At 46.0% G+C, this 27,450-nt stretch overlaps 1 protein-coding gene across 1 annotated transcript in view; it reads left to right on the forward strand.

Annotated features, from left to right (window-relative positions):
- The window catches only part of larp (La related protein), a 161,791-nt gene that overhangs the window by 59,950 nt on the left and 74,391 nt on the right, over window positions 1-27,450 (forward strand). Inside the window, exons 6-7 of the mRNA XM_075687951.1 lie at window positions 1,489-1,632; window positions 15,132-15,310. Of these exons, the coding sequence (XP_075544066.1) occupies window positions 1,489-1,632; window positions 15,132-15,310 (323 nt within the window). The remainder of the gene's footprint in view (window positions 1-1,488; window positions 1,633-15,131; window positions 15,311-27,450) is intronic.

The raw sequence follows: 27,450 nt of genomic DNA on the forward strand, positions 1-27,450 counted from the left end.
CGACTGCGACCAAGAATGACGCATTCCTCTAAGATAGGTTCGCAACCACACGTTTTGCAGTGCTGCGCGAGAAACCCCCCAGCTGTAATACAATTCTTGGCATTGTAACCATGCTCGCGCAGCCTGTCATTCAGGCATCGGCCAGTTTGTCCAACGTAACGTTTTCCGCACTTGAGTGGAAAAGAATAAACAACACAATGTGCGCAATTAACAAACTTATTTTTGTGGTTCTTGTCGCAGGAAAGAGGAGCTACCTTATTCGAATTAGTGAGTTTGCAAATCCTCATGAGCTTATTGGGGGCAGAAAATACTACACGAACGTTCGCTCGCTGGGCGATTTTCTTAAGATTATGTGAGACGGTGTGAATATAAGGGATGACGCTAGTCCTACCCCGAGTAGTTACAGGATTATCTGCGTGCTGGTTGTCTTTTCTACACTGTCTAAGAATTCGTTCTGCTATTGACACTTGTAGGGACACGGGATAACCAGCCTGCGAAAGCCGTTCGCACTGAGAGGCAAAGCTAGACGAAACACTATGGTGGCACGACTTTTTCAGAGCCTCGGTTATGCCAATAATCCAAAAATGCCTTGCGCCCCTCGACGTTACCTACGAACTCCCACAGGATCATAAGATCCGGTTTTTGGATTTGCGCTTATCTTGTTCTGATAGTCATACGTGTTGGTACTATGAACCTCGTGCTAACAAACCACTTCTTCCGTTCCATTCCGCCCATTCTAAGTTGGTGAAGAGAGGCATTGCTAACCTTTGCCTTAATAATGCTCTGAAAAAGTCGTGCCACCATAGTGTTTCGTTAATGGGTGTTGCAAAGCATGCATCACGCAGAGATTGTCAGTTCAGCTCCTACCGACAAATTGTATTACATTTTAATTCCTGCTTTTCCCGATTAATTCAGCATTTCAATTAAAAAGAAAAGTTAATCTTTCCTATACATTCCTTAGGTACACTTTCTATTGGTTGTGTCTAACAATAACAGCAAAAAATTTAGTCCGTTAGTTTTCATTACAGTTCTTTTTTGTAAAGTGGCATAGTTATCTAGTTTGTGAGTTTGTGTTTTGTGTGCATTTAAATGTTTTGAGTACATTTAATGTGAACTTCTTCTTAAATTGATGCTTGCAATAGACTAAACCTGTCTCATGTGTTACAGAAAGAATAAGTTGGGCAGGAAAAATTTGGTAACTTTGTTGACATCAAGCGATAGTTTCACGGTGTAACCTGACGATGATGCGGAGTGAGAGGCAGCAAGCCAAAATGCCAAGGGCTGAACATATGCAATCTGTGTGCTAACATTTTTACTGGTGTCAATCTGGAGCAGGGCAACATGCTGAGCTGAATCGCCTGAGGGAGTTTCAGCTTGCTAAACTGCCTCCAAATTGATGCTGAATGAAGCAACAACTGCTGCTTGATTACATGTCAAAGGTATGAATTTGCTATTGAAAGTGTTGAACTGTGCCTCGTGTCTGTGCAGCTGGACATGAGGCCCGGCTTGGCAGCCGGCCGATTGAAGGAGGTGAACGCCGAGGTCGTAGCTTCCGTGGGCGGCAGCGAGGGGGACGGTCGGGCCGGCCCTGGAGCACCCCACGTCCCCAGCCCAGCTCACTCGGCAGTCGGGGTGAGTGCTGTTACCTTCGAACAGTGTGCAGTGCATTAGTAGCTGCTTGCCCAAAGCAGGGTGTCTACAAACCCGGAATTCTCAGGGATTTTGAGTAGTCTGGAAAAACTCAGGGAAAACTCAGTGAATTGGTGGTTCTATCAGGGAAAACTAGAGGTAATTTTGTTGGAAAGGTTGAAAGTTGCAGTAATGCTTGCTCGAGTAACAGACGGGAATCGTAATGAATTGTCTTCGACGCCGTCGCCGGCTGGAGGAGCTTCCATTGTACAGTCGACGAACGACTTTCCGGATGCTTGATAATTTAGACAGCTTCGCGGCACCACCACGTACGCCATAGAGTCAATGAATCAGAATATCTGAAATTTAGGACGCAAGAACCTTTCGCCGTTCTATTTTCCGAACTTTCTTCCATGACCGCAGGTCCGAAACAGCATTAATCAAAGCCACCACTGCTGCCGTTTTGATTACCTCGCCGCCTCGAAACGGCGCTCTCGCACGCAGATCCGCTGGCAGCCATAGCCACCACTGCAGCCACGCTAGGCCTAGCTGCTTCGACGTTCGCTATTAAGCTTCTTGTCATTGGGTGCCGTGTTCTTCATTGAAAGGATGCACTGCTGTCAGCAATGGCACCGACTGTGCCTTTGTGGTCCTCACGATTGGCTTAGAAGCTTGGAAAGCATGGTGCATTGCATAATGCCAGTTCCTGAAAGTCAGCTTCTCCTCTTTACAGAAATTTGCCTCTTTACGAGAAAGGAAACGTGCTGCCGCCGTTCTTAAGGAGCTTGAGCTCAAAAAACAGTGTTGGCTGATGCCGAGGTGCAGGTGTCCCTCATCCAAACCAAAATAAACTCTTTAATGTACTGAAACACAACACTGAGGCTTCGTGCGCGGTCTGAGAGTATGTCAAGACAGTTGAGGTTGACTTATGAGCTGTTGAGAGAGAATCTCAATTGTGACAAAGTTCGGGCCTCATACCACTGAGCTTGCTATCAGTTGATAGAAATAGCTAATGCTTGAAAATGTTTGCTTCTGTAGGCATCTCCTTTTTATTTCTATTTGAGGATTTCCAACTCTATTTGCAATTTTTTTCAAAGTCATTTTATTTGCAGTGCATTGTACTTACCCCTCCTTTCTATTCTCTTTTTGAATAACATAAACACTACTCCTTAGTATTCAAACTGAATTAAGTCGTTCTTTTAATAATTTTTTTTTTCATATGCTTGCTAGAGAGTGACAGCATTGGGCAATATGGTTTGAGCCCATCTTGACATAAAATATGGTTCTGCATCACTCGGGGAATTTTGCAAAGGCACTCAGGGAAAACCTGGAAAACTCAGGGAATTTGAAAATGTCAACTTGGTAGACACCCTGCTACGCCTGCTACTATCGTTGCTGTAATATTGGAAGCAAGTTGCTGGTTACAGTTGTCAAGTCTGCAGATGTCATAATTTGTAACAGTCATATGTTTCTCAGGCATACAGGCACAATATGCGGCAGCTATAAAAGACCCTTGAGGAGATCTTGTGTGCATGTGTTTTCTCTGGTTAACACCATAGTTAGATTTGCTATGAGCACATGCAATTCATCGACCTTAAATAGAGTGCTTTGTTATTGAGTATTATGTTTTTTGAAATTCGGGGCTCAAAATAAAACGTTATGTTTAAAAGGAAAAATCGGGGAGAAGTTGGGATATTTGTTTCTGTAAGCCCAAAGTTTGGGATTGTCATTGTTGTGTCGGCAGCGGCAGGCAAAGTGGGGGCCCGCGTCCAGCGAACGCGTGGCGAGCGCCGACGCAGAGAGGGAGACGCGGAGCTAACTGCTCCTGATGAAAACCGGAACGAAGACTGGGCCGGCTCGCGGCCGTTTATTACTAAAAAGGACTTCACATGCCAGATGACACCTCCTGATTGGTCCCAGCTCGTCACATGACAGAAGGGGGGTGCGCTATCTAGCTAAACTACTACAAAGCATAAATGTATGATAACACAGAGATCTGGCAGGGGGCGACACTATACTACATCATCCCCCCCTGGAAACAAAGTAAGCATATAGTGAAACGCGCACACAAGACGCGCACTTGAAGTCCAAGGACAAATTCAGTTCGTTCCGCCCCCATGTTCACACACATGCGTACCAAATGCACACAAGGCACGCACTTAAGTCCACAGCAAATTCAGTGCGTCCCCGCCCAAGTTCACATACACGCGCACCAGTCTTGGGCACCAAAACACAGGCAGTCAGTCAAAACAAAATCTGACAAGGAACACGGCACAAGACTCACTGCACCGCAACAAGGAACACATTTTATACCTGTGTTAATGAAACATGTGAATTGCCTGAGACGGCAATACGCTCTACACTCAGAAAACAAAATCATCAAGCCACGGAGGCCGTTTTCTGTCACGATGAGGACGCGTGCGTACCTCAGAAGAACTTTGGGGGTTGCGATGCGTATCGGTCGACTTTAAAGACCTAGTCGTCCCACTATTATTTCCCTCCCCCTGGTTGGACAATTGAATGTGGGTGTCGCTCAAAGCTGGAGAGGGTTGCCCAGGAAGCTCCTCTCGAAGTCCCAACAAGTCCTGGGAGGCTACCGATTCCCCCACGGAATCAGAGACGACTGCTGACTGTGTAGACTCGGAAGTGATACAGTCAGACGAACTACTTAACTGATGCTTATCAGTGTGAAAGGACGCTGTCACGACAGACGAGTCATCGGAATGACTATCCAGATTTTGATATGAGTACAAAAAGTCTCTATCACTTGTACACAATGTACTACCTGCTGGATCGTTCATCACTAGGGTTAACTTAGACACATGCCACGTCTTCCCATCACTGAGTACAAAAATAGATGGTCCTATCTGGGCCTTCACTGTACGAGCTTTACTGTATTAAAAAATCCTTTCCTGTTTACACACTGCTTAGTTTGCCACTGTTTCTGCAAGACCCTTTCTTGAACTTGAGGCACAAGACTGTCCTGTTCCCGTAGATCTACACAGAGCCGCATGGTTCCATCCTTCTTGCGCACCACCACGAGTGGAGACACCCACTCAGAAGCCTCGACGTGCTCGATGACGTCGCAGTCCTCGAGACGTCGCAATTCATTTGTGCCCTGGTCACGGAGAGCCAGGGGTAGTCGCCGCAGCTTTGAAGATACTGGTTTCGCATCTTGCTGCCGATGAATTCGGTGCACAAGGTTGTTTACGAAACTCAACTCGTCACTGAAGAGGTGATCAAAACCCGGAGGCACACCTGTAGGGCTCTGTACTGAAGGAAGCGAAGGTAGACGACATGTCAGCGACGTACCGTCAATCTGTATGCCCAAGCGTTGGATTCAGTCTAAACCCAGCAGTGATGTTCCTGTAGTCGTTACGTGGAACGTGACGGAGCATGACCTTTGGAAAAACTGGACAGTGGCTTGAAACAGGCCTTGAATGTCGATGCGTTGCTTGGAGAAATTTCTCATGTCCACTGTTGTTTGTGACAGCCTGTGCTGTCGACCAAAGTGATTTCTAAAATCTTCGGCCATCATGAATGACACCGATGCTCCCGTATCCACCAGCAGTCGCATGGAGACGCCAACTACAACCGGAACTTCTAAATCTTTTTTTAGTTTCAAAAGCGCTTACCGTCAAGACAGACGCGGACGGCTGCCCTGCGGTAGTTGACGAAGAAAGCGTGAAGCGAAATGGCCCAATGTGTGGCAGGCGTTGCATCGCCGATTTCTTGCTGGACAATTCCTGTAAGACGTGATATGGTTCCTACTGCCACACCGATCCCATGCACCACGGTTCCCGGAGGAGCCATGTGCGAAACGTCGACCATCTTGGCTGCTTCTCGGACGAAGTCGGCCCTCTTGGCGGCCTCTCGGACGAAGTCGGCCCTCGTGGCGGCCTCTCGGAAGAAGTCGGCCCTCTTGGCGGCCTCTCGGAAGAAGTCGGCCCTCTTGGCGGCTTCTCGTAAGAAGTCTGCCCTCTTGGCGGCCTCTCGGAAGAAGTCTGCCATCTTGGCAGCTTCCCGGAAGAAGTCTGTCATCTTGGCCTGTCGACGGAACGCCAGGTTGAAATACCTCAATTCTTCGTACATTTTCGGAGCCGAACGCGCGGTTCGCTCGATGCAAGGCTTCTAAAGAGCGTCCAATTTTTTCTGCTTTGTCCAGAGACAGGTTTTCGCCATGAGCTAATAACTTTTCGCGAACGCTGACGTTCGCCACCCCATGTATTATTTGGTCTCAGACGTGCTCGTTGTAGGTTGTGCCGAAGTTGCACTGTACCGCCTTCTCCTTCAATGCGGTCACGAATTCCAGGAATCATTCTCCCTCGAACTGCCGTCGACTGGTGAGTTCGTGCCTCTCCGCCAGAACATTTGTTGACGCGGCGAACAGCCGGTCAAGCCGCTGCAAGAGTTTCTGGAACTCTGATGCTGGCGGGACCGCATCACTTGATGTTGATGCTGCGCCGGTCGACTGGCTTGCTGCTTCGCTTGACGGTGACGCTGCGCCGGGCGACTGCCTTGCTGCTTCCTGCTCCTTGTCTGCAAAGTACTTTCGTTGTCCCTCACGCCTGAGAGCGCTGACGAGCGTGGACGCTCGTCGCGCGTCCGTCCAGTCGCCACCGCCGGCCGCTTCGAGGTGGGCCTGAAAAATTTTTTGCCATCGATACCATGGAATTAACGGTGACGCTCGTCGCGCGTCCGTCCAGTCGCCACCGCCGGCCGCTTCGAGGTGGGCCTGAAAAATTTTTTGCCATCGATACCATGGAATTAACGGTGGCCCGGGCACTTCAAGAAAAATGGGAAGGTTCGCCCTAAAAGAAGCCAGGCCGGGTAGCGTGCAGGAGACAGTGCAGGAGGCAAGCCGGAGCTTGCAGCAGGAATGGGGCAAGGAAGAACAAAGGGGGCGAGTAGGCCTAGGCTCGGAAGCCTCGCGACGCCAAGTGCGTCGGCGGCGTTTGCGTGCCATGCAGACACAGGAAGGGACGCTTCACTTACGAAGCTCGTTGGTTTCCTGGGGCTTCGGTCGGAACCGCAGCGGGAATCCCATCCTCGTCGCCATAAGATGTGTTGGCAGCGGCAGGCAAAGTGAGGGCCCGCGCCCAGCGAACGCGCGGCGAGCGCCGATGCAGAGAGGGAGACGCGGAGCTAACTGCTCCTGATGAAAACCGGAACGAAGACTGGGCCGGCTCGCGGCCGTTTATTACTAAAAAGGACTTCACACGCCAGGTGACACCTGGTTGGTCCCAGCTCGTCACATGACAGAAGGGGGGTGTGCCATCTAGCTAAACTACTACAAAACATAAATGTATGATAACACAGAGATCTGGCAGGGGGCGACACTATACTACAGTCATGAACTCCCTGTGGGAAGAGTTATTCCCACAAAATTTCTTTTTAAATGTGAAGTTGCTCCTAAAAGAAGCAGTTAAAGGAACATCATAGTCAAATATTAAGTCAATGAAGACTGTTGAAATGCCATTCATGATACCGATATGTGTTTATTTCATGCCATGAAGAGACTTTTCCCAGATCAAATCGTAACTGAAAGGGCCACACAGCGTAATTCAAATTTCTCACCACAAGCCTGGTAAGGTCATCACCACCTTTCCGTTAAGTAAAACATGCCTGAGAGCTGGCGCTCCCTTTATTTATATAACATGCGAAACTGCAGTCAGAAACCAAGCAAGGGCATCACATGGATGGTGCATTTCCTGCTGTTTGCAATTACAGTCGAACCTACTTACACCGGTTTTGTAAATACCGTACTTATTCGAATCTAGGCCAATAGATTTTTTTCCAATAATCGTATACCAAACTCTAGGATCGGCTTAGATTCGAGGATTTTAACAAAACTTGCCAGTTTGTAATTGAAAATGATAAATATGGTGCATAATCATCATCATCAGCCTTTTTTGTGTCCGCTGCAGGACGAAGGCCTCTCCCTGCCATCTCCTATTACCCCTGTCCTGCGCCAACCGATTCCAACTAGGGCCCGCGAATTCCCTAATTTCATCGCTCCACCTAGTCTTCTGCCGTCCTCGACTGCATTTCCCTTCTCTTTGTACCCATTCTGTAACCCTAATAGTCCAACGGTTATCTAACCGGCGCATTACATGCCCTGCCTAGCTCCATTTTTTTCTTCTAATGTCAGAATATAGGCTATACCCGTTTGCTCTCTAATCCAAACCGCTCTCTTTCTGTCTCTTAACGTTATGCCTTGCATTTTTCGTTCCATCGCTCTGTTCACCAAGATCGCACTGTTTTTCGATGCATACGAGTCGCTCCGCACTGTCTGCGCATGCATGGGCACGCGAACGCGTGCTTGTGCGTGCACGCCCGCAAGCGTGCGAGGCTAACACCGATGACGACGTAGGGTGAGCTCGACACGTTCATATTAAATAAATGTTGTTTTCATTTTGTGAATGCTGTCCTCACTTTTTTGTTCGGCATACATTCGAGGCAAGATTCGAATAAATACGGTATATTGGATAGAACAATGAGCTGCCGATGCAGTCTACTGTTGTGTGTGTTCTGTGATAAATCGGAACTGTTTACTGTAATGGTCCCATCTCACATTTTAGGTTATAGCAATTAAATCTGGCTACTGGGTGTGCATGCCAAAAAGAAAAAGAAAAGTGGTATTCTTTGGGGAAAAAATAACACCAGCCACTTTGTCGCATCTGCCTTTGTGCTGTGCACCCCGTGCCAATGTTCTTAGACCTTAGACATGCAATTTCACAGTCGTGGTCACGTGAACTGGTGGTGCTGTGATTGTGTCTTTCGACATCAACATAAAATTGTAACTCCCGTTGGTCTCGCTTTTATGGCGGTGCCATGTTTTGTTTTCGATTGTAAGTTGACCCCCCACTTCAGATTTTTAAATTACAAAAAGTGGTCGACTTACAATTGTGTAAATATGGTAATTTTCTACCATGTTCCAGCGCACAATCATTTTCTTTGATCCGCTCTCATCTACCGCAGTGTTCATGGGGCACTGATTTATACCGCTAGTCTGGTGCCTGTGGTACAACAATACGCTGTATTGCGTTAAGAATCCATGAACTGGGCAGCCTCCACAAATGCACGCGCCGTTCACAGAAGCACCCACACAACAATGCGAGTGTTCTCGTGCATGGCCCGCAAGATCATGTACAAAGCCAAGCAAAACAAATGCAACGGCTCACAGGCTCCTGCACGAGATTGTCACCAGAAATGTGCCGCACAGCAAAAATGCAAGAGAAAAAGAAAAGAAAAAGGCGGGAGAGACATGCACTTGATGCGATCCTCCGGCTCGGGTATGGGAGAAGGCAGGGAAGGAATTTCACTTGCAGAGCCTAGACGGGGCAAGTGGCAAATGTGTCATGTTGGCAGTGAAGCTCACCTCCTGAAATGGTGGGTTCATGACACTTGACATATTTCTGTTTCTGCTAATAATGAACCAATCAAACAATTTCTTGCAATAGAATGCTTTCTAGAGGGTACGTAATAATTTCCAATATTTAACCAAATTCACTATGCTGTCTTGTGAGGGGGGCCCTTTTTAACAATATGGAGTGGTGTGTGTCATGTTGGTACGATTCAGGGAAAACATGGGGAAGGCAGGACATGGAAATTCAAAATGATGAGCAAAATGAGAACAAAGTGAAAGCAGGAGCCAGCGTTTCGACAAGTGGACTTGTCTTCTTCAAGGCGACATATGGTTTCCTTGCCACAGTTCTTCTAAAGGGGAGAGGGCGTAAGGTGGGTGGGTGAGGCAAGGAGGGCAGGTGTGTTAGCATGTCGAATTTAGAATTAAGGAGTGCTGTGCACAAGGCCAGGGACTCGGCCGTCTGTCAATCACATGTCAACACCCGTGTGTCAGCCGGCGTGTCAATGGCATGCACAGCAGCCCTCTATTACCTGTTTCACTGGTGGTCGTAGGCTATCGTGTCTCTGAAAGAAATAATAGGAGGAGCGGCAGAAACCGGTCCTCGTAAAAAAAAAGGGAAAAAAGAAAAAACTGTAATGGTATAAATAAATAAAAGGGAAAAAAACGCAAAGAAGTAGAATTTAAAAAAAAGGGGGGGGGGGGAACGCTAAGAAACCAAACTAAGTGTTGTTGCCTATAGCTTGAAATTTAGCGTAGCAAATAGATTCTAAAGCTCGCTTTGAAACGTTTATGCCTATTGGTAGCAATGCCTTGAACTTATGGATAAGGTATGATTCTCTCTATTTTCTTTCTCGTTCACAACGGAAATTTTACTGTAAGATGTAGAGTTTAAGTTCATCAAGGTTATCACCTGGTTGGTTGAAGTGCTCGGTGATGGCTTTGGGAAGCTTTTTAGCTGTGTCCACGCGATGTCCATTTAATCTGACGTTCATTGATTGTTCTGTTTCACCGATATACTGTTTCTTACAGAAAAAACATTCAAGCATATAAATCACATCTGAACTTGTACAAGTGAAGCTAGATTTGACCTCGTGTGTATAACTAGTTATGGTGCTTTTAATTTTAATGTCACTTTGAAGGTGTCTGCAGGTATCGCACCTGGGGCGACAGCATGCTTTTATTGCGGGGGAATGCTATTGGCTGACTTTTGCATGCACTAACATGTCTTTAAGGTTCCTGTGGCGGTGATAGGTAACCCTAGGTACATCCGGGAACGCTTTTCTCAGATGCTCGTTACTTGATAATATTGGGTGGTATTTTCGTAGGATGTTTTTTATGTTTGGGAGTGCATTAGAATATTTTGTTACAAAAGCCAGCGGTCTGTCAGATTCTAGTGTGGGCTGTTTCTTCGCCAGTTCCGACTGTCTCTCCAATCTTGATGCGACATCATAAGCTCTATTGAGAGCAACTTGGGGATAGTTCCTTTCTGCTAGCATTGTTTTAAGGTTATTAGGTGGTGGATATAATCGTGGTCTTCACAACAGATTCTTCTTATTCATTTCGCTTGTCCGACAAAAATTCCTTGCTTGCAGTGTCGTGGGTGATGACTGTTGTAGTCTAAATATTGCTGGCTATTCATAGGCTTCCGGTAAAGTGTTGTTCTCAGTTTTCCATTTTCTATGTAGACTGTTGTGTCCAGGAAGTTGATCTGACTAGGAGAGTGGTGAGCAGTAAATTTAATACTCAGGTGAAAGCGATTGAAATGGCTGATTAATTTGGTTAATGCACTTGTGCTGTGTTCCCATATTATAAATATGTTGTCAATGTAACGAAGATGTGTGTAGAGTTTTAAAGGGTAGCATTTCAACAGGTCTGCTTCAAGCTGTCCCATAAAAATGTTCGCATATGTGGGAGCGAATGGTGTTCCCATGCTAGTGCCGAAAGTTTGCAGGTAGTGAATAGAATCGAATTCAAAATAGTTGAGCATGAGAACTAACCTAAGGAGCGATAAGTAAACTTCAGGAGCATGCGCTTGGGGATTGATTGCGCAGGATCTAGAAACAGCTTCCATTCCTTCACTCATAGGAATGTTGGTGTAAAGGGCAGTAACATCCAAAGTGACTGAAATAGCGCAGTCGGAAAGGATTTGGTTGCCGTTGATGCCGTCGATAATTCGAAGGAAGTGCGGCGTGTCTTGGAACAAAAGATGGGAGGGTGGTGGGAATGTTTGACCGGTGGTGATTTAAGAATTTATATAGTGGCTCAGTAGGTGTGTTATTAGACACAATAGGCCGACCTGAGATTTTTGCTGTAAATATTTCTTCGACCGGAACGTTATGTATTTTAGGAAAAAGATAAAAGCGGCCTGCTTTTTTGTTCTTGGGCATCATGAAGCGATATTTAGATTGCGTGATTTGTTCCCTGGACAGGAGCTCCGCTATTGTGTTTTTCACAGTATTGCTGCAATCTGAAGTTGGGTCAGAGTCAAGTTTTCTGTAATGGGTGTGGTGGCTCAGTTGTTTGGGGGCCTCATTCTTGTACTTTTGTACAGGCCAGATTACGATACTGCTGCCTTTGTCTGCTGGTTTTATTACAATATCATTCCTTTTTGCAAGTTCTTTAAGGATTTGGTGTTGAGCGGGGGACAAATTTTTGCATTTCTGGCAATGCCTCGCTGACTCTAGAATTTCCTTTGATATCAGCTATATGTATAAATCCAGGTCTGGGCAGTGTTCGGTTTTCGGTGGCCATGTGCTAGGTGGTCTAAGAGAGTCTCTATCTTGTTTTCCTACGTTTGGTCTATAGAAAAAGAACTCCTTGATGGAAGTTCGGATGTGATTTATATGCTTGGTGAAGTGAGCAACACTTCACTTTATTAACTTCAGAGACCCCATTCGGAGTATTACCTGAGGGGTGGTTAGCGTTTACATGGTTAAATGCAGGTGATTATGGGGAAATGTATGTCTGAACAGTTTCCAGAAATTCTGAATGATATGTGACCGCGGCAACATTGCAGTAAAGGTCGTTCTAGTCTTTAGCTGTCTGAGAAAAAAATGAAGCTTGAAATGTGACAGTTTGTGTGCGAGGTCGAGCAACGTGCAGTTGATAGCACTATAATATGCATGAAGAAGGTGGCATGGTGGAACGAGGGTTATTTGGTGAGCTGTAAAAACTTGTGATAAAGAGAGCGTGGCAGTGAGGTGACGAAAAACAAAAGTTGTCAAGCTGGATTCTGCTTTTAACAATAAAACGCTGGTATCATATGAATATGAAGAAAGAATGAATCTACTTGCATGATTCTGTACTGATTTGAGTGCAATGATATATGTTTGGTGTGGGTAGTGGCGGCCTATTTAAGTTGAGTTGTGGCATAGCACTGGCAGCATGTCATGAGTGACAGGGCTATCGTGCAGCGAAAATGTATGTGAAGAAGACAAAGATGCCAGTCAACAGCGAAACGAAGTGGGAGTAGACACGTGAAGCGTGCGAATCATGTGAAGAGTGAAGAAAAAGGAGGCAAAGGTGTATGAGCTGGCATTGCTGATGTGGCCTAGGGGCAGGGCAGACTCATCACGTGCTGTGCTCACGAGACGGGAAGCGGCAGCTTCGAGAACCATGGACCGGAGAGGGGACGTCCGAGAGTTGGCTGGCGACAGCTCCAGCTCCTGAGCTCCGTCTACATTACTGTGGCAGTGCTTCACGGCCCTGGTTCAGGCCCACGCTGTTGTTCCCGCACTGCCCAGTGCTACGGAGGCAATCGCCCGGCCACGTCGGCAACCCAGCACGCTACTGACCACAACCACGTCCTGCGCCACGGGAGTCCCATGCGCACTGCCGCCAGTGTGGAAATCAGCCCAGTCAAGCAACAGCGACAGAGGCAAACGTCTGCGTCACGTCCGAGCTACAACAGCCACGTCTAGTGCCATGTCAGACCGACTACATGTACTGCCACATCGTGACAGTCAGACTGTTTTGTTTGTCATTTGCCTTATTAGGAACTGAGAGATTATGGTTTAAGTGTTGGCGGGTTGTGTATGAATAGCGAGGTTATAGATTTAGCATATGTTTACACAGTTACTGTTTGTAGCATTTCTTCATTGTTCTTTTTTTTTGTGTCTAACTTGTGTTATGTTTTCTGTTGTGTGCATGGTCTCCTGTCTGTCATGAATTTAGGCACTCTAGAGACACAGGAGACCATGCGCATTGTTCGATGACACTGTTCTATTCAGCAACACTGCAGACGAGTTACAACAAATGATTGAGGACCTTAACAGAGAGAGTGTAAGAATGGGGCTGAAGATTAACATGCAGAATACAAAGATAATGATGAATAACCGGGCAAGGGAACAAGAATTCAGGATCGTCAGTCAGCCTCTAGAGTCTGTGAAGGAGTATGTTTACCTAGGTCAACTAATCACAGGGAACTCTGATCATGAGAAGGAAATTCACAGAAGAATAAAAATGGGTTGGACTACATACGGCAGACATAGTGAGTTCCTGACTGGAAGCTTACCGTTATCATTGAAAAGGAAAGTATACAATCAGTGCATTTTACTGGTGCTGACATATGGGGCAGAGACTTGGAGACTGACAAAGAAACTGAGAACAAATTAAGGACTGCGTAAAGAGCGATGGAACCAAGAATGCTAGGCATAACTTTAAGATACAGAAAGAGAGTGGTTTGGATCGGAAAGCAAACCGGTATAGATGATATTCTAATAGACATTAAGAGAAAAGAACGGCGCTGGGCAGGTCATGTAATGTGCAGATTAGATAACCGTTGGGCCATTAGGGTGACAGAATTGGTACCAAGATAAGGGAAGCGCAGTAGAGGACGACAGGAGACTAGGTGGAGTGACGAAATCAGGAAATTTGCGGGGCTAGTTGGAATCAGCTGGCACAGGACAGGGGTAATTGGAGATCGCTGGAAGAGGCCTTCGTCCTGCAGTGGACATAAAATAGGCTGATGATGATGATGCATTTGTGTGATCTGGGCCATTTCCTGTGCCTTCGCGAGAGCCAAGTGGTGTGAAGGTTAGCCTAGGTATTCATACACAGTTCCAGCAACACTTCTACTATTACTTCTCAATTCCTAATAAAACAAATGACAAACAAAACAATCTGACCGTCACGATGCGGCAGTAGCCGGTCCGACATGACGCAGATGTCTGCCTCCATTGCTTTTGCTTGATGGGCTGGTTTCCGCACTGGCAGCAGTACACCTGGGACTCACGTGGCTTAGGACGTGGTCGCTGTCGGTAGTGTGCCGGGTCGCTGATGTGGCTGGGTACGGCTGTGTGGGGCTGGAGATGGAGCGCTTGCTAGTCAACTCTCGGACGTTCCCTCACCGGTCTGTGGTCATAGAAGCTGCCGCTTCCAGTGTCCAGAGCACAGCTGGTGATGCATCTGCCCTGCTCCTCGTCTACGTCAGCAAATGCCAGCGCATGTGCCTATGCCTCCTTTTTCACCACTCCTGTTGTGCTTCGCACACTTCATGTGCTTCGCGCATCACATGTCTACTCCCGCTTCGTTTTTCCGACCGGCATTGTCGTCTTCATCTTCTTCACTTATATTTTTGCCGTGTGATAGCTCTGTAACTTGTGACGTGACAGCATTACAGGTGTCGCACCTCGTTGGTACATGAGATGAGACTGATGGAAAAGCTTTCTCAGTGCCCAATGTTAGTGTGTGCACAGCTTCCCAGCAGGAATGTGCGTGCCCACAGTAGCGGAAGCCCGAAAGTTGCACTGTCTCCCCTGTGTGTGTGGAGCGACTGTGTGTCCATTTCGTTCTGGCAGCCAAATGCACAGTGCATTTCTAGTGATCCTTGAACCCTCTGTGAGCCGTCGATACTCTAACAGCGTGAACACACCGTGAGTGTCGGTGCAAATCGCTATCACAATATACCAGATAGTGAAGAGTCATGTCCTTGAAGTGCTTGCATTGGAGCCGCGTGGGCATGCAAAGCAGAGCATAGCATCGAATGAAGAGCCTCACAGTAAGGATGGGCAGCAATGCCTTGGATGGCATGTCTCCTCTGACAAAAGTACACATTGACTCTTAATGGCTTTCACTTTGTGTTGCAGTTATAAGTTGATTGTGTAGGGGCATACTAAGTGTAGCTGTTTTGCAGGTCCAGAGGAGGGCTTTGCATCTGCGGCCCCGATTGCCTCATCATTCCTGGGCACATACTACTTCAACCAGGGCTACATACGTGTGGATGAGGCAACGTTACGCGAGTATGTACGCAAGCAGGTCGAGTACTATTTCTCCGAGGAGAATCTTCAGCGGGACTTCTTTCTGCGCCGAAAAGTGAGCCAAACCTTTTTATAATGAATTGCTATATGCATTTAGAAGGGCAGCGGATTGGGCGAGTTGGTGTTCCATGGTAACAATAAAATTCAAACAGCTCTAGACGACAGGACCAGAAAGAGGAAGAGCGCCGTGTTTGTCTCCTCTTTCTGGTTCTGTCGTCTAGCGCTGTTTGAATTTTATTGTGTATATGCATTTACATTGATATAATGAACCTTTCTCTTGTTCATATCTTGTAATGAAGATTTGCAGCTCGATTAAAGGCCAACTGCAATGATGTTATAGATGACATAAAAAGCTCAGTTTCAGATAATTTAGACATCAGTATCTTTGTGGAAAATTTTACGCTGGAAATGCGAGTGGGCACTTCATAAGATGCTCTCAAAAATCAATGTTTTTCATACCAAAACTAGAAAGAAAGGCCGCCATTGCCAGTTACTGGCAGTGACGTATTATACAGACTGTAGAGAACCAGCGCCTGGATCGTCCACTTCCCTTGCTTGTACACTGTGTATCAGTGAAGGGGTCTCACGTGTCTGCTAGCCACAGAGTTGGTATACTTTGCTAGCTGCCTTGTGCACTGTGCCAATGCCGTTTGCATACCCTGGTTGTTCTTTTAATGCAAACTGCTCTCCAAGTCAAGCCGATTTTCTCTATCTGGGTGTTTACAATCAAGAGCATGGTGTCGATGCGTTCTGCCTTGGTTCGAAGAAGAGCACATTGGGGTGGTAAATGCGCGCATATATCTCTGCTTAATGCAGACTCTGTCCAGGTGTGGCGCAGTTACACTGCATTGGCGGAAATTGAACGCTGTAGAGCCTGGTGTGGCTGGCGCGGAAATAGAACATGTCCTATCACACGCTGGAGCCGCTGAAATGGTGCATCGCGCGTGGGTTTACTAAAGCGAGCGTCTTGCGTTTGGGCCTTCGCCAATCAAAGAAGCACTCACTCGCCGCGCACTCATGCACTTTCGCTATGGCAACAACTGATCGCCGCACTGCTGTGGGTCATGTTTAAAGTGCAGGGTCAAATTTTAGCTATCTTAGTGTCTCTGACATGACTTATCTGACTTCACCGGCCACTGCCTACCACGCTGGAACTGCCGGACTCTGACTGATCAGACAACTACTGCCATCTGTAGCAAAGGATAAGTAGCTGAGGCTTAGCACGATTGGGCTAGAGGTGCTCGGTGCTAAAGTAATTACAGTCATCCTGCTAAAGCATTTGCCAAGCAGATCTTGATGGGTAAGTCACTGTTCTGTCGAAATGTAGCTTGTGCATCTTTGTCAACTGCAGTTTAATGCTTTGTGCACGTTGGCTGGTCTGCACCGCACTTGCTTGCTGCACTGCGGTGCATGCTTGTGCTCTGAAAGCTGTGACAGGTAAGATGTGTTCGGCCTTCCTTTACTCAGCATTGCGTACTGCACAGCCATCGCTCGTGTTTAAGTACACATTTGAGCACCCGATAGCCAAGGAGTGCATCAACATTCCTGCAACAGCTCGTATCACAAGTGCAGCAGGGAGAATGCTCGCCGAGAGAGGCGCCCGTCAACTTGCAAATGATGAGCGAGCAGTGTGCCTGGCTGCCTAGGCACAACTGAGAGACCAACGGTTGCGTACTGTTCTTCAACGTTTACCATATCCGCATCGCTACCGCTTGGCTGCCAGGTGCATGCATCATCTGCATAGACGCTATTTGATAGCTGCTAATAACATTAGGCCCAATTAACAGCCCTGCGGCTTTGCCAAAATTACGTTGGGAGTATACGATCCTATTTCGTATGATTTCCTGACACCATTCGTGACCGAAGCACAAGAAATGACTCAATACTCTGTATGAGTGAATAGTAAATTCTAGGTTCAAATTGAATTTGAAGGAAATGTTAATAGTTCAGGTAGTAATATTTCGTGATGCATATTTTGTTGAAGAAAAATATGGCAGCATTTGCTGTAGTTAGGCTAATACACAAATGCAAAGTTTCCGGCTTAAAGTGAATACCGTATTTACTTGCATAATGATTGCACGCGCTTAATGATCGCACCCCTGAATTTTGTCATAAAAATTTGATTTTCTTTCCTTTCCTGTGTAATGATCACACCCCGTACTTGCCACAGCGACGTCGTGTGCCAAGTCTAGCTAATGATGATCGTGCTTACCATCTGTTGAATGTTACGCGAACGCTTCTTCAAGATATACCAAGCGGTCTGCACGCACCAAACATTCTTAAGCAGATGCCCCATTTTATTCCTTTCATCATTTTCTGCACTTCCATGAAAAGAAAGCTACAACCAAACTTGCCTTGGCTTTATTATTTGTAGGCTTTATAATAGTTGTGGTTAACAACAAAAAAAAAAGGTGCCTTTCGATTCCTCTCGTCTGCACTCGTCGGCACGCAACAAATCGCGAGTGGCAATGATAGTAGCCACATTTACACTGATACGTTAGAAGTGTACCCTATTCATATGCCGACGCTTGTAACACAGCTAAGATATTCGCCCACCCTTAGTGGAAACGTGCCGTATTAGGATAGTAGTGAAGACAAATGTCGCAGTTTCCGCAGCGTGCTCGTCATGCTGTCACTGGCAGCTAAGCGCGCCCATCATTGTTTCTGTCCCCTCAAAGTGGTCATGGCTACATTATTGCCGCAAACTTGCCGATAGCAACGATATTATTCATTACTCATGTGGAAGAAACTGTTTCAATGCACGTAATGTACTCACAAGAAGAAAGAAAATTGCGTTCAGCGCGTTCCGCTTGCTCCGCCGGCCGCCATTTTTGTTTTAGTGTCCTGCACTGTTGCAGCGGCAGCCACCTATCTGTAGACTTGTCATCCCGCAGCAAATGCGGGAAGAAAAAGTTTTCATTTCACGGGAAATTTAACCCGCATAATGATCGCACCCCTGAATTTGCATCAATTTTTTTGACAGAAGAGTGCAATCATTATGCGAGTAAGTAGGGTAGCTGGAGTCTTTGTATAAAACCTTGACAAAAGAGCCAGAAGTTGAAAATGTGTTTTAAAAGAGGGGGAGGAGGCACTCACATAGTGGCAAGTTTATTTTCAGTGCTGCTCTGCAGATATTTTTATGCAAAAATGCAAGTTCAACATTTCTTCACAGCACCAGCAGTATGGTCAGCAGTAAAGAAAATTTATTTCCAGACTTCTGCTTGGAGTTGTGGTTCGGCATACTTGAATTTTGCGATTGTCAAGTCCACGGGGGCATTTCACGTTCAGCCGACAAGCGGCTCGATGTGTGTCGCGTAGCCGTATTTACGTAGCTACATAGCCGTGATTCTATGAAATACAGATGTCGCATGTGACTTTGACTGCGGAAGCTGCTCGATGCTTTCAATCTAAATGCAAGCTTAACCCATACTGTTCATAAGCACAAAGATGAACCTAAGGGGAGACGCACCTCGAAAAATTGTTTTTCTTGAAATCTCCATTTCGGGTTACTAAGGACTTGTAAAATTAATCTGGCTCATTAAACCTTCATTTCCCTCAAAGTCAAGCTGAATTCAAATGAGAAGTTTGTGAAAAACCAATATGAATCATTTCAAAAGCACATATGTACATGTATGTGGACTATTTTCAAAGACCAGCCTTGGTGTTTGGTGACACAGAAAGAATGAAACAGGACAGACGCCAGCGTCTGTCCGGTGTGCATTCTTTTTGTGTCTTGTCCTCAAAACAGGCTGTTATAACCATGTTCCATCAAGCCAGCAACCAACTAGCCCATCTAAGTCTGTTAAAGAATTCGCTTTCGCGAGAATTTCATTGTTGCGAAATGAGACAGCACGGATACATAATTCATTGCAGAACAAAACTTTAGTGTCAAAATTCCATTAACCTACTTTGGCAAGCTTGCTCGAGGATATAGAACAGCATTGCCGACAGCACAAAGTGCATGCTTCGATCAGCAGTGGCAGCACTGCCGTGGAGCAGTATTCTCGGTCACTTGCACTCTGAGACACAATTACTTTTGCAAAATTTTGCGTTCTTGCATGGATTAAAGATTTTCTCTCCGACAGACAACAGTTTACCTGTGCTAATGGCTGTAACTCTTCTTCTGTTCCTTTAACATCTGGAGTCCCCCAGGGCAGCGTCCTCGGTCCCCTACTTTTCTTAATTTTCATTAATGATCTACCCAAATGTGTCTCATCTCGAATTCGATTATTCGCAGATGATTGTGTTATATATCGTAATATTAGTAATGACGCTGACCGACTTTCCTTACAAACTGATCTTGATGCTGTGACCGCTTGGTGCTCTTCGTGGTTAATGTCTTTAAATACATCTAAAACCAAGCTAATGTCATTTACCAACCATTCCACTCGACTTCCTACCACCTACTTTCTCAATAATGCTAGAGTAGAACTTGCGCCAACTTACAAGTATCTTGGCCTTCATCTTCAGTCTGACTTAACTTGGCATTACCATATTAACACCGTCTTAGCATCAGCTAACCGAGCACTCGGTCTTCTTAAACGTAACCTCAAGCACGCACCTTCTCACTTAAAAAAACTTGCTTATATCACGCTGATCCGCCCAAAAATTGAATATGCTTCTGCCATATGGGATCCCGATCAAGCATACATAATCAACAACATTGAATCTTTGCAAAACCGTGCTGTTCGCTTCATCTTTTCCGATTATTCACGCTTCACCAGCGTCACATCGTTAAAACAACGTGCCGAGTTGGAATCACTATCACGTCGACGCCAGTTTGCTCGCCTAACCTTATTTCATAAGCTTTATCACCATTCCACGCTTCACGAAGACTTCTTTTCACCACCCCCTGCAGTTTTCCCGCGCCGTGACCACGCTAACAAAGTAAAACGCATAATGTGCCGCTCGTCGCTCTACGCAAAATCTTTTGTTCCTCGCACAATAATAGAATGGAATAATCTACCATCACACATAGCTACTGAAGTTAGCCTACCATCTTTCCAAACTTTGTTGCAAGAAAACGGTTAGTGGTAGCAGATTAGATATTACTTATGCCTATATGCACATATTAACATATGTAAAATGTTCTTGTGTTTTCATGACTAAGTGCATTTACCCCTTGTTTATATCTATATATTTTATGTTCCTTGTGTGTATGTTTATTTTATGTAGTTTTATTTCTTGTGTATATTTCATGTTTGTACCCCCCCCCCTATGTAATACCCTCATGTGAGGGCCCTTAGGGGTAATGTAAATAAATAAATAAATAAATAAATAAACTTAGCACCGGATGCAGAGCAGTAGCGCTCCACTTATGCAGCAGCATTTCTCCAGCGCATGCTGTCGCCAGTAGGCTCCAATACATCCTGTGCCGAGCATAAAAGTTATAGTATCTCGTATACCCAAAGGCTGTGCATGGAGATTACAGCCCCTTCACGCAAATCTATGTCCGACTCTGAATCCTCACGCGATTCCTGTCGGGTGGCACCAAAACCAGCATTCTTGAAGCAAGGAATGCATAACCCTAGACGATCGCTCAATAACGGCACGATGTGTGGCACTCCACGCTGCGACCGCAATCTCAAGCGCCATAAACAATTCCACGTCGGTGGGCCATGGATTTCCTTGTTTTTGCTGCATTTTTCTCGGCCAGGCACACATTATGCACTACTCTAGGTGTGCAGAAACCGTTGTCACATGTTGGTGGCAACATGTTGCCGCTTCAAACGGGCGATCAACAAACAAGATGGCGGCCAAGACATGTTTTCGGCGCGATTGCTTCTGGTGCTTGGTTGTTTCTGTAAACAAAAATGGCGACGCCCACGCTAGTATAATGTGGTGGTAGTTTACGCAATTTTTTTGCAAAGCAATCACATTTGAGCACATTTTGAAGCCTGCTAGACTTATGCGAGTAAGTAATTTGTGGGGTTACGTTCTGGCAAATTTCATTGATGCAGCATTGTAGTACAGCGACATTTCCTTGTCGAGAAGTACGGAATGCATTGAATGCTATGGGCATTTAGCCAGGGATACGAAAATATTTCGTTGTCACGAGAATTTTGTAGTCGCAGGATTTCGTTATAACGGGTTTCGACTGTATTAGTTCATAGTACTGAGGCATTATTGACGTGACAAGGAAAGTGAATAATGATCGTTATTCTGAATTTCGTAGTACTGAAATATTTTAACATTGAAACTATAAGAAGTCAGCAGGTTATTTCTGAAAAGTTAGCTAATGTGGTGTTCGTAGTAATGAGGTTTCACTGTACTGGGGGCTGACTCAAGGTCCAAGCAGGGTAGGCATAAAAAAGTGGCAGTTTCACCCTAAATGATGTGTGAAGCATTGCTTGCGATATCAAATTATTAGACAGCTGTACGAAGAAAGGATAGAAGTTTTATCAGCCATATAAACTTGTAAACATTCGCTTACTAACTAAATTAACAAGCATGGTGTCACGTGCGCACTAGCAGACATGAACACATCTCGCTCGATGACCACATAAACTTGTTATCAAAAGTGTTGGCGTGAGGAAGCGTGGCAGCGAGTGACCCTTCGTGCTGCCTCTCGCTTCAACGCGAACATGGTGCACGCTAAGCCATCAGCACTTGGCGAACTGTGTCCTCATCGCTCTCAAAATAGGGCCTGTGCGGCCGCACCAGTGGCACCCCCTCCCTTGGTACCGTGTGCGCATGGAAGGCACGAAATCGAGCCACCATTGTCAGCGCGCCCTCGCACACTGTCACTTGCACATGCAGCATATGGTGCACGGCCACAATGTTATCACTCTTGAACTTCATACGGAGCACATGGCAATGCTGATGGCAAAAATGCACCTGGATTGCCCATGTAATTGCCATTGCAATAAAATACAATAACATAATAGACTGCTGTTTACTAACCTGTTAGAATACAGTGAAAGTGACATGTCAGTCTAAATTGATTTGATCATTAATGATAAAACCTCGTTAAACCGTAGTTGGCGGGAGCTCGAAAAAAGTATGTACTAATGGCAGTACTGCTTAACCAAAAACCACTTACCTGTCAAAAACGGAACTCGGAGAGAGTGCGATGAAAGGGAAAAAACGTGCAGTAGTTATTCACTTCGCGTGACAAAAGTCTGTTGGTTTAATTTGATGCCGCGGCAGCCTAGCAGTGACGACAGTGGCCTCAAACGTGCTGAAGCTGCGAGCCAGCTTATTCAGCCAGCTCCCTCTTCTCGGCAAACACTTGCATGGCAAATTCTTCATTGGCGTTGCATATTCTCCGTGCACGGGCGCGGTAGTGTTGCAGAAGTCGCAGGGTGCCTTTTTCCTTGCGGGGTGCTGTTTTTGTCGTGACGATTGCATTCATGAGGCTGACGTGATATGCAGCTTCTGTCACTATCGGGCCTGAATCACCCGTGCTGTCACTTTCCGTGTCCTCATCACTGTTGTTAGGCGATACTTCCGCAACAAAGGCAACGACGGTGAAGAGTCTAACCTCGTACCTGACATCTTTTCACGGTCACAGCAATGCTGCCGAGCAACTTCTACGCATTCCAAATGCCATACACCATAGCCAACGGTAGACCCCTGTCGCATGCCAGCGTCGACTTTTTTGCGCCATGTTCGATAGCATGAATGATGTCCATGCTGAGCACTCGGGGATTGGACTTTACTACTTTTAAAAGAAAACTACTGTTTAAGTGGGTACGGTTTAACGAGGTTTTACTGTATTTGAATGAGTCAGTTCTGGCATAATATGGAGTTATGGTTTGCTGGCAGGGTTGCTGGGTACGCTTGGTTACAAGTAGTGTTCGAAGGCTAGCTTTTGGTTAATTGATGAAGAAGTTGAAGCCGCAAGTTCTTCCTTCTTGCTTTATATGAGGAAATGTTAATGTAGTTCATAAGTTGAAATGGTAAGGCAAATGTAGAGAATTAGTTCTATACAAACTGGACAGCTTGTCTTTGAGTTCATTCAAGACTATGAATAGTATTAGATTTGACATTAGAAAGTGTTTTCTTGAGTTTATATTTAAAAAAACGACAGCTTGCAAAAGGTGGAAGCACATATGTTGCGAATATGAAGTTTCCGGGATACATAGCAAGTAAGGGTGTCGCCTAGTTATTTCTGATTAGTCACTTCATTGTGCGGTGAACAATCTAGTTTATAAGTATACGAAAGTAGTGCTTTTTGTGATATAGGAAGGAATGCACTTTTTTCCACACTAGTGATTATTCCTCGTTGTTAGCACCAGTGAGAAATGCTAGTTCAAGTGTTGAGGTCATCCTGGTCACTAGAACAAGTTATCTGATGGAACAAAATGCAATTGTCTATGAACAGCCTTATTTGAACACATGTGTGGGCTGCATTCACAATATCATTTGCATAAAATAAAAACAACAAAGGGCCTAAGACTCTGCCCTGTGGAACACCAGATGTGACTCGAAGTAATGATCGCACTCGCGCAATCATCGCACCCCTGAATTTTGTCGTCAAAATTCGATTTTTTAAAAATTTCCCGTGTAATGATCGCACCCCGAACTTGCCGCAGCGATATGTCATGTGCCAAGTCTAGCTAATAATGATTGCACTTGCCATCTTTCGAATGCTATGCGAGCGACTCTTCAAGACAAACCAAGCGGTCTGCACGCACCAAACATTCTTAAGTAGATGCCTCATTTCATTCCTTTCATCAAATTCCGCACTTCCATGAAAAAAGACAAAGCTACAGCCAAACTTGCATCGGCTTTATTATTTGTAGGCTTCATAATGGTTTTGGTCAACGACAACAACATAAAGGGCGCCTTTTGATTCTTCTCGTCTGCACTCGTGGGCACACAACAAATCGTGAGCAGCAATGATAGTGGCCACGTTTACACTGATACATTAGAATTGTACCCTATTCGTATGCCAACGCTTGTAACACAGCTAAGATATTTGCCCACCCTTAGCGGAAACGTGGCGTATTAGGATAGCAGTGAAGACAAATGCCGCAGTTTCCGCGGCATGCCCGCCAGGTGTTTCTATGTCACTGGCAGCTGAGCGCGCCCATATCTGTTTCTGTCCCCTTAAAGTGGATATGGCTATGTTATTGTCGCAAGCTTGCCAATATTGACAATATTATTCATTACTGATATGGAAGAAACTTTCAATGCGTGTAATGTACTCACGAGAAGAAAAATAATCGCGTTCGGCGCATTCAGCTTGCTCTGTCGGCTGACATTTTTGTTTTGGTGTCCCGCACTGACAGCAGCAGCCGTCTGCTTGTTGACCCATTGTCATCCCGCAGCAAATGCGGGATGAAGAAATAAAATGTTTCTTTTCATGGGCATTTAACCCGTGTAGTGATTGCACCGCTCAATTTGCTTCAATTTTTTTTACAAGAAGGTGCGATCATTATGCGAGTAAATACAGTATAGGGTGTCGCTGCCTCGCCATTAGAAGGCGAGTGCTTGGAGCTGCCAAAAGAGAATGAAATAAACGGAGAGAGACTGAGTAATGTCTCCATTGATATCATACTGAGTAATATGCACGATATAACAATTTCGTCCAAGCGTCCGCATAAAATGCCAACTTGAATTTGTGTACTTGATGTTTTATGTTTTTATACCGTGTGGGGGTGCGCTGTGCATGGGGCTAGGGCGGAAGGCAAGCTCCGGATCTAGCCACACACAGTCATTGCGTGGTATTTTCCCAACCATAACGCGTGTTATCGCAGCTATGTCAGGTTTGAACGAATGACACAACCAGCGGCATCAACTGTAACAATGTTTATTGCTACAAGCAATAAGGGACACTGGCAGAGGGAAGGTCCTCTCTGTAACAAGCATAACAAGTAACAAGTAGGCTTGCTTCGTGGCCTGGGATAGGCAAATGAGGACACTGACGGGTTGCAGCAGGTAAATCCAGCAGGTTAGAGGTTGGGTGCCAGAGAGAGGTCTCCCCCGGTGACACTGTTTTATAGCTTTACACCTTTGCGAGCGGAATGTCCTCCTCACTTATCAGATACCTTCCCGTGAGTTGGGGGGGGGGGAGTGCGCATGTCGCAAGGGAAACAGAGAGGCAGTCTCCAGTGCCGGCCTTCGACGCATCCACAATGTGCGACGACATGAATATGCAGGGGAAGATGGGCGCGTGTTCTCCTTACAACCATTAATGCAAAAAAGTTGCTACTCACATTTACTGTTGTAGCAGCTTCTTTCTTGGGGCATGACGGTCGGTGCAGGGGCACCTGATCAAGGAAGGGCTATTACCGTCGCTGCAATCACTTTGACGAAGCTATTGCTCTGTTGTGTATGTGCCCAATTGAAAGGTGCTCACTGCCATAACAGTTCTCAATCCACTATGTTTCAAAGTTTGTCCTCAGGAGCTATGAATAATTCTTGTTGGTCTTTCCTAAAAAGAAATTATCACACATCATACAATACACGCAACTAAAACAGTGCAGCAATGCAAGCACTGCACAAGCAGTGTTTACCCACCTCTCGGAAGCAGTGCCTGCAGTTCTTCTCAGATACTGCTGTTTTGCAGCACTGCATTACAGCTTGCATACATGCTCAGGGCAGTCAGCTGTTCGAGTTCAACAGAGAGCGGCATTTTGCATGTGCTCAATGGCATAGATTGGATGCAGGTTCGAGAAACCCTATGTGGCTACGGCTTCAAAAATAGGAGCACATGCGTTTGCTCTTCTTTAAAGGGAAGCTGAAACGGTTTTCAATTTCTATGAATTGCTGGGATTGGGAAGAACAGACCTAATAATTTACGGTTCCGAAATTTTTTTTTTCGTTTTGTTAATATAACGGGCGGAAATCGCTTTCTAAATCACCCGCGCGGACACGCCCCCATCGCTTCCCGGAGCGCCGGGTGAGGACGTTGGCAGAGGAGAGAACCGGCGAGAGTGACGTCATGGGCGGAGACCGAGCCAACCGAGCTGCAGACCGGCGTGCTGACATGTGCTGGCATGCCTCTTTCCGTCCTGCGCTTTACTGAACGACGCTACGAGAGATCTGCCGCCGCCGCCGCTCACATTTGTTTTGCGATTTTCGTAAACTGTTCTTTCCTTCTGTGCTGCGTTAGTGCCTACAGCCAAGGGCGCCCAACATGCCCTCGTTCTGTGCAGCATTCGGCTGCGCGAACACAGGCGGGCGAGACGATGTGGTGTTTCACAAATTCCCGAAGGAAAAGAAGCTTTCAGCGCATGCAGTGGGTACGTGCGGTGAAGAGAGATAAGTTCGTGCCGACGAAATCAACTGTGCTGTGCTCGGACCATTTCCGCCACAGTGACTATCATCGGAGCTTGACAACGATGCGGGCAATCGGTATTCCAATTAAATCGGCGCGACTGAAGCCCGGCGTTGTTCCGCGCTGTTCCGCATCACTCTTTTTCCATTGGCTATATCATTTTCACACCTGTGTATAAACTTCTTGCCTTGTCCAGCCGGTTCGACTCCTTTCTGGGCAAGTGCCACTTCCAGTACTGCCCTGCTGAGGCACACAGTCCTGAATTGTCTTGAACTTCTTACGCACTGCGTGCGCTTCTGTTTTTTCCTAATCTCTTGCACCTCCTGGCAGCACAAGCAGTTCTCTTCATCTTCCATCAATACGCAGCACATGCAGGTGCACCTAGTTTAATGAAAGCGTGATTAGGCCCACATTGATGCACTGGAGAAATACGAACATTTGCAGCCATTAACGTCTGGTAACACAGTTTTATCGTAGCCGGATAGCCTTACGACGAATGCGAAAACGCGTTGTTGCTAGCGTTGCTATACTCCGTTTCATACATCAAGTGCAACGCTGTGGAGGCTTGAGATACTTCTTGCAGTGGCTGCGTTCGCACTTAGAAAAAGTTCGGTGTTTCTTGACCCGATTTTTCAGAAAGCTTTCCATATATAAGCTCAGTTCGGAATGAAAATAAAAAAAGAATTTACCCATAGAAACCATCCGTGTACTTATACGGCTGCTAACACGTTCTTTTAAAAAAATTTTCTTTTCGGTATTTTTTAATTGCAGCCCGTCGCGGCAGCTTCACGTGCATGCTCGCGCGAGCAAACGCCGCTGGCACGCTGCGAAGCATAGACGGAAACGCGCGCAGTAATAAATTTTCGTGACCGGACTTCGAGCGTAGCTTCCACAGCGATGCACCTGAGGTATCAAATGGAGTGTAGGCTTGCCTAGTGACATTCGACGTACGGTTCAGTTATCGTGTT

Source organism: Dermacentor variabilis, chromosome 4 (genome assembly GCF_050947875.1).
Source record: "Dermacentor variabilis isolate Ectoservices chromosome 4, ASM5094787v1, whole genome shotgun sequence".
Taxonomy (NCBI): Eukaryota; Metazoa; Arthropoda; class Arachnida; order Ixodida; family Ixodidae; genus Dermacentor; species Dermacentor variabilis.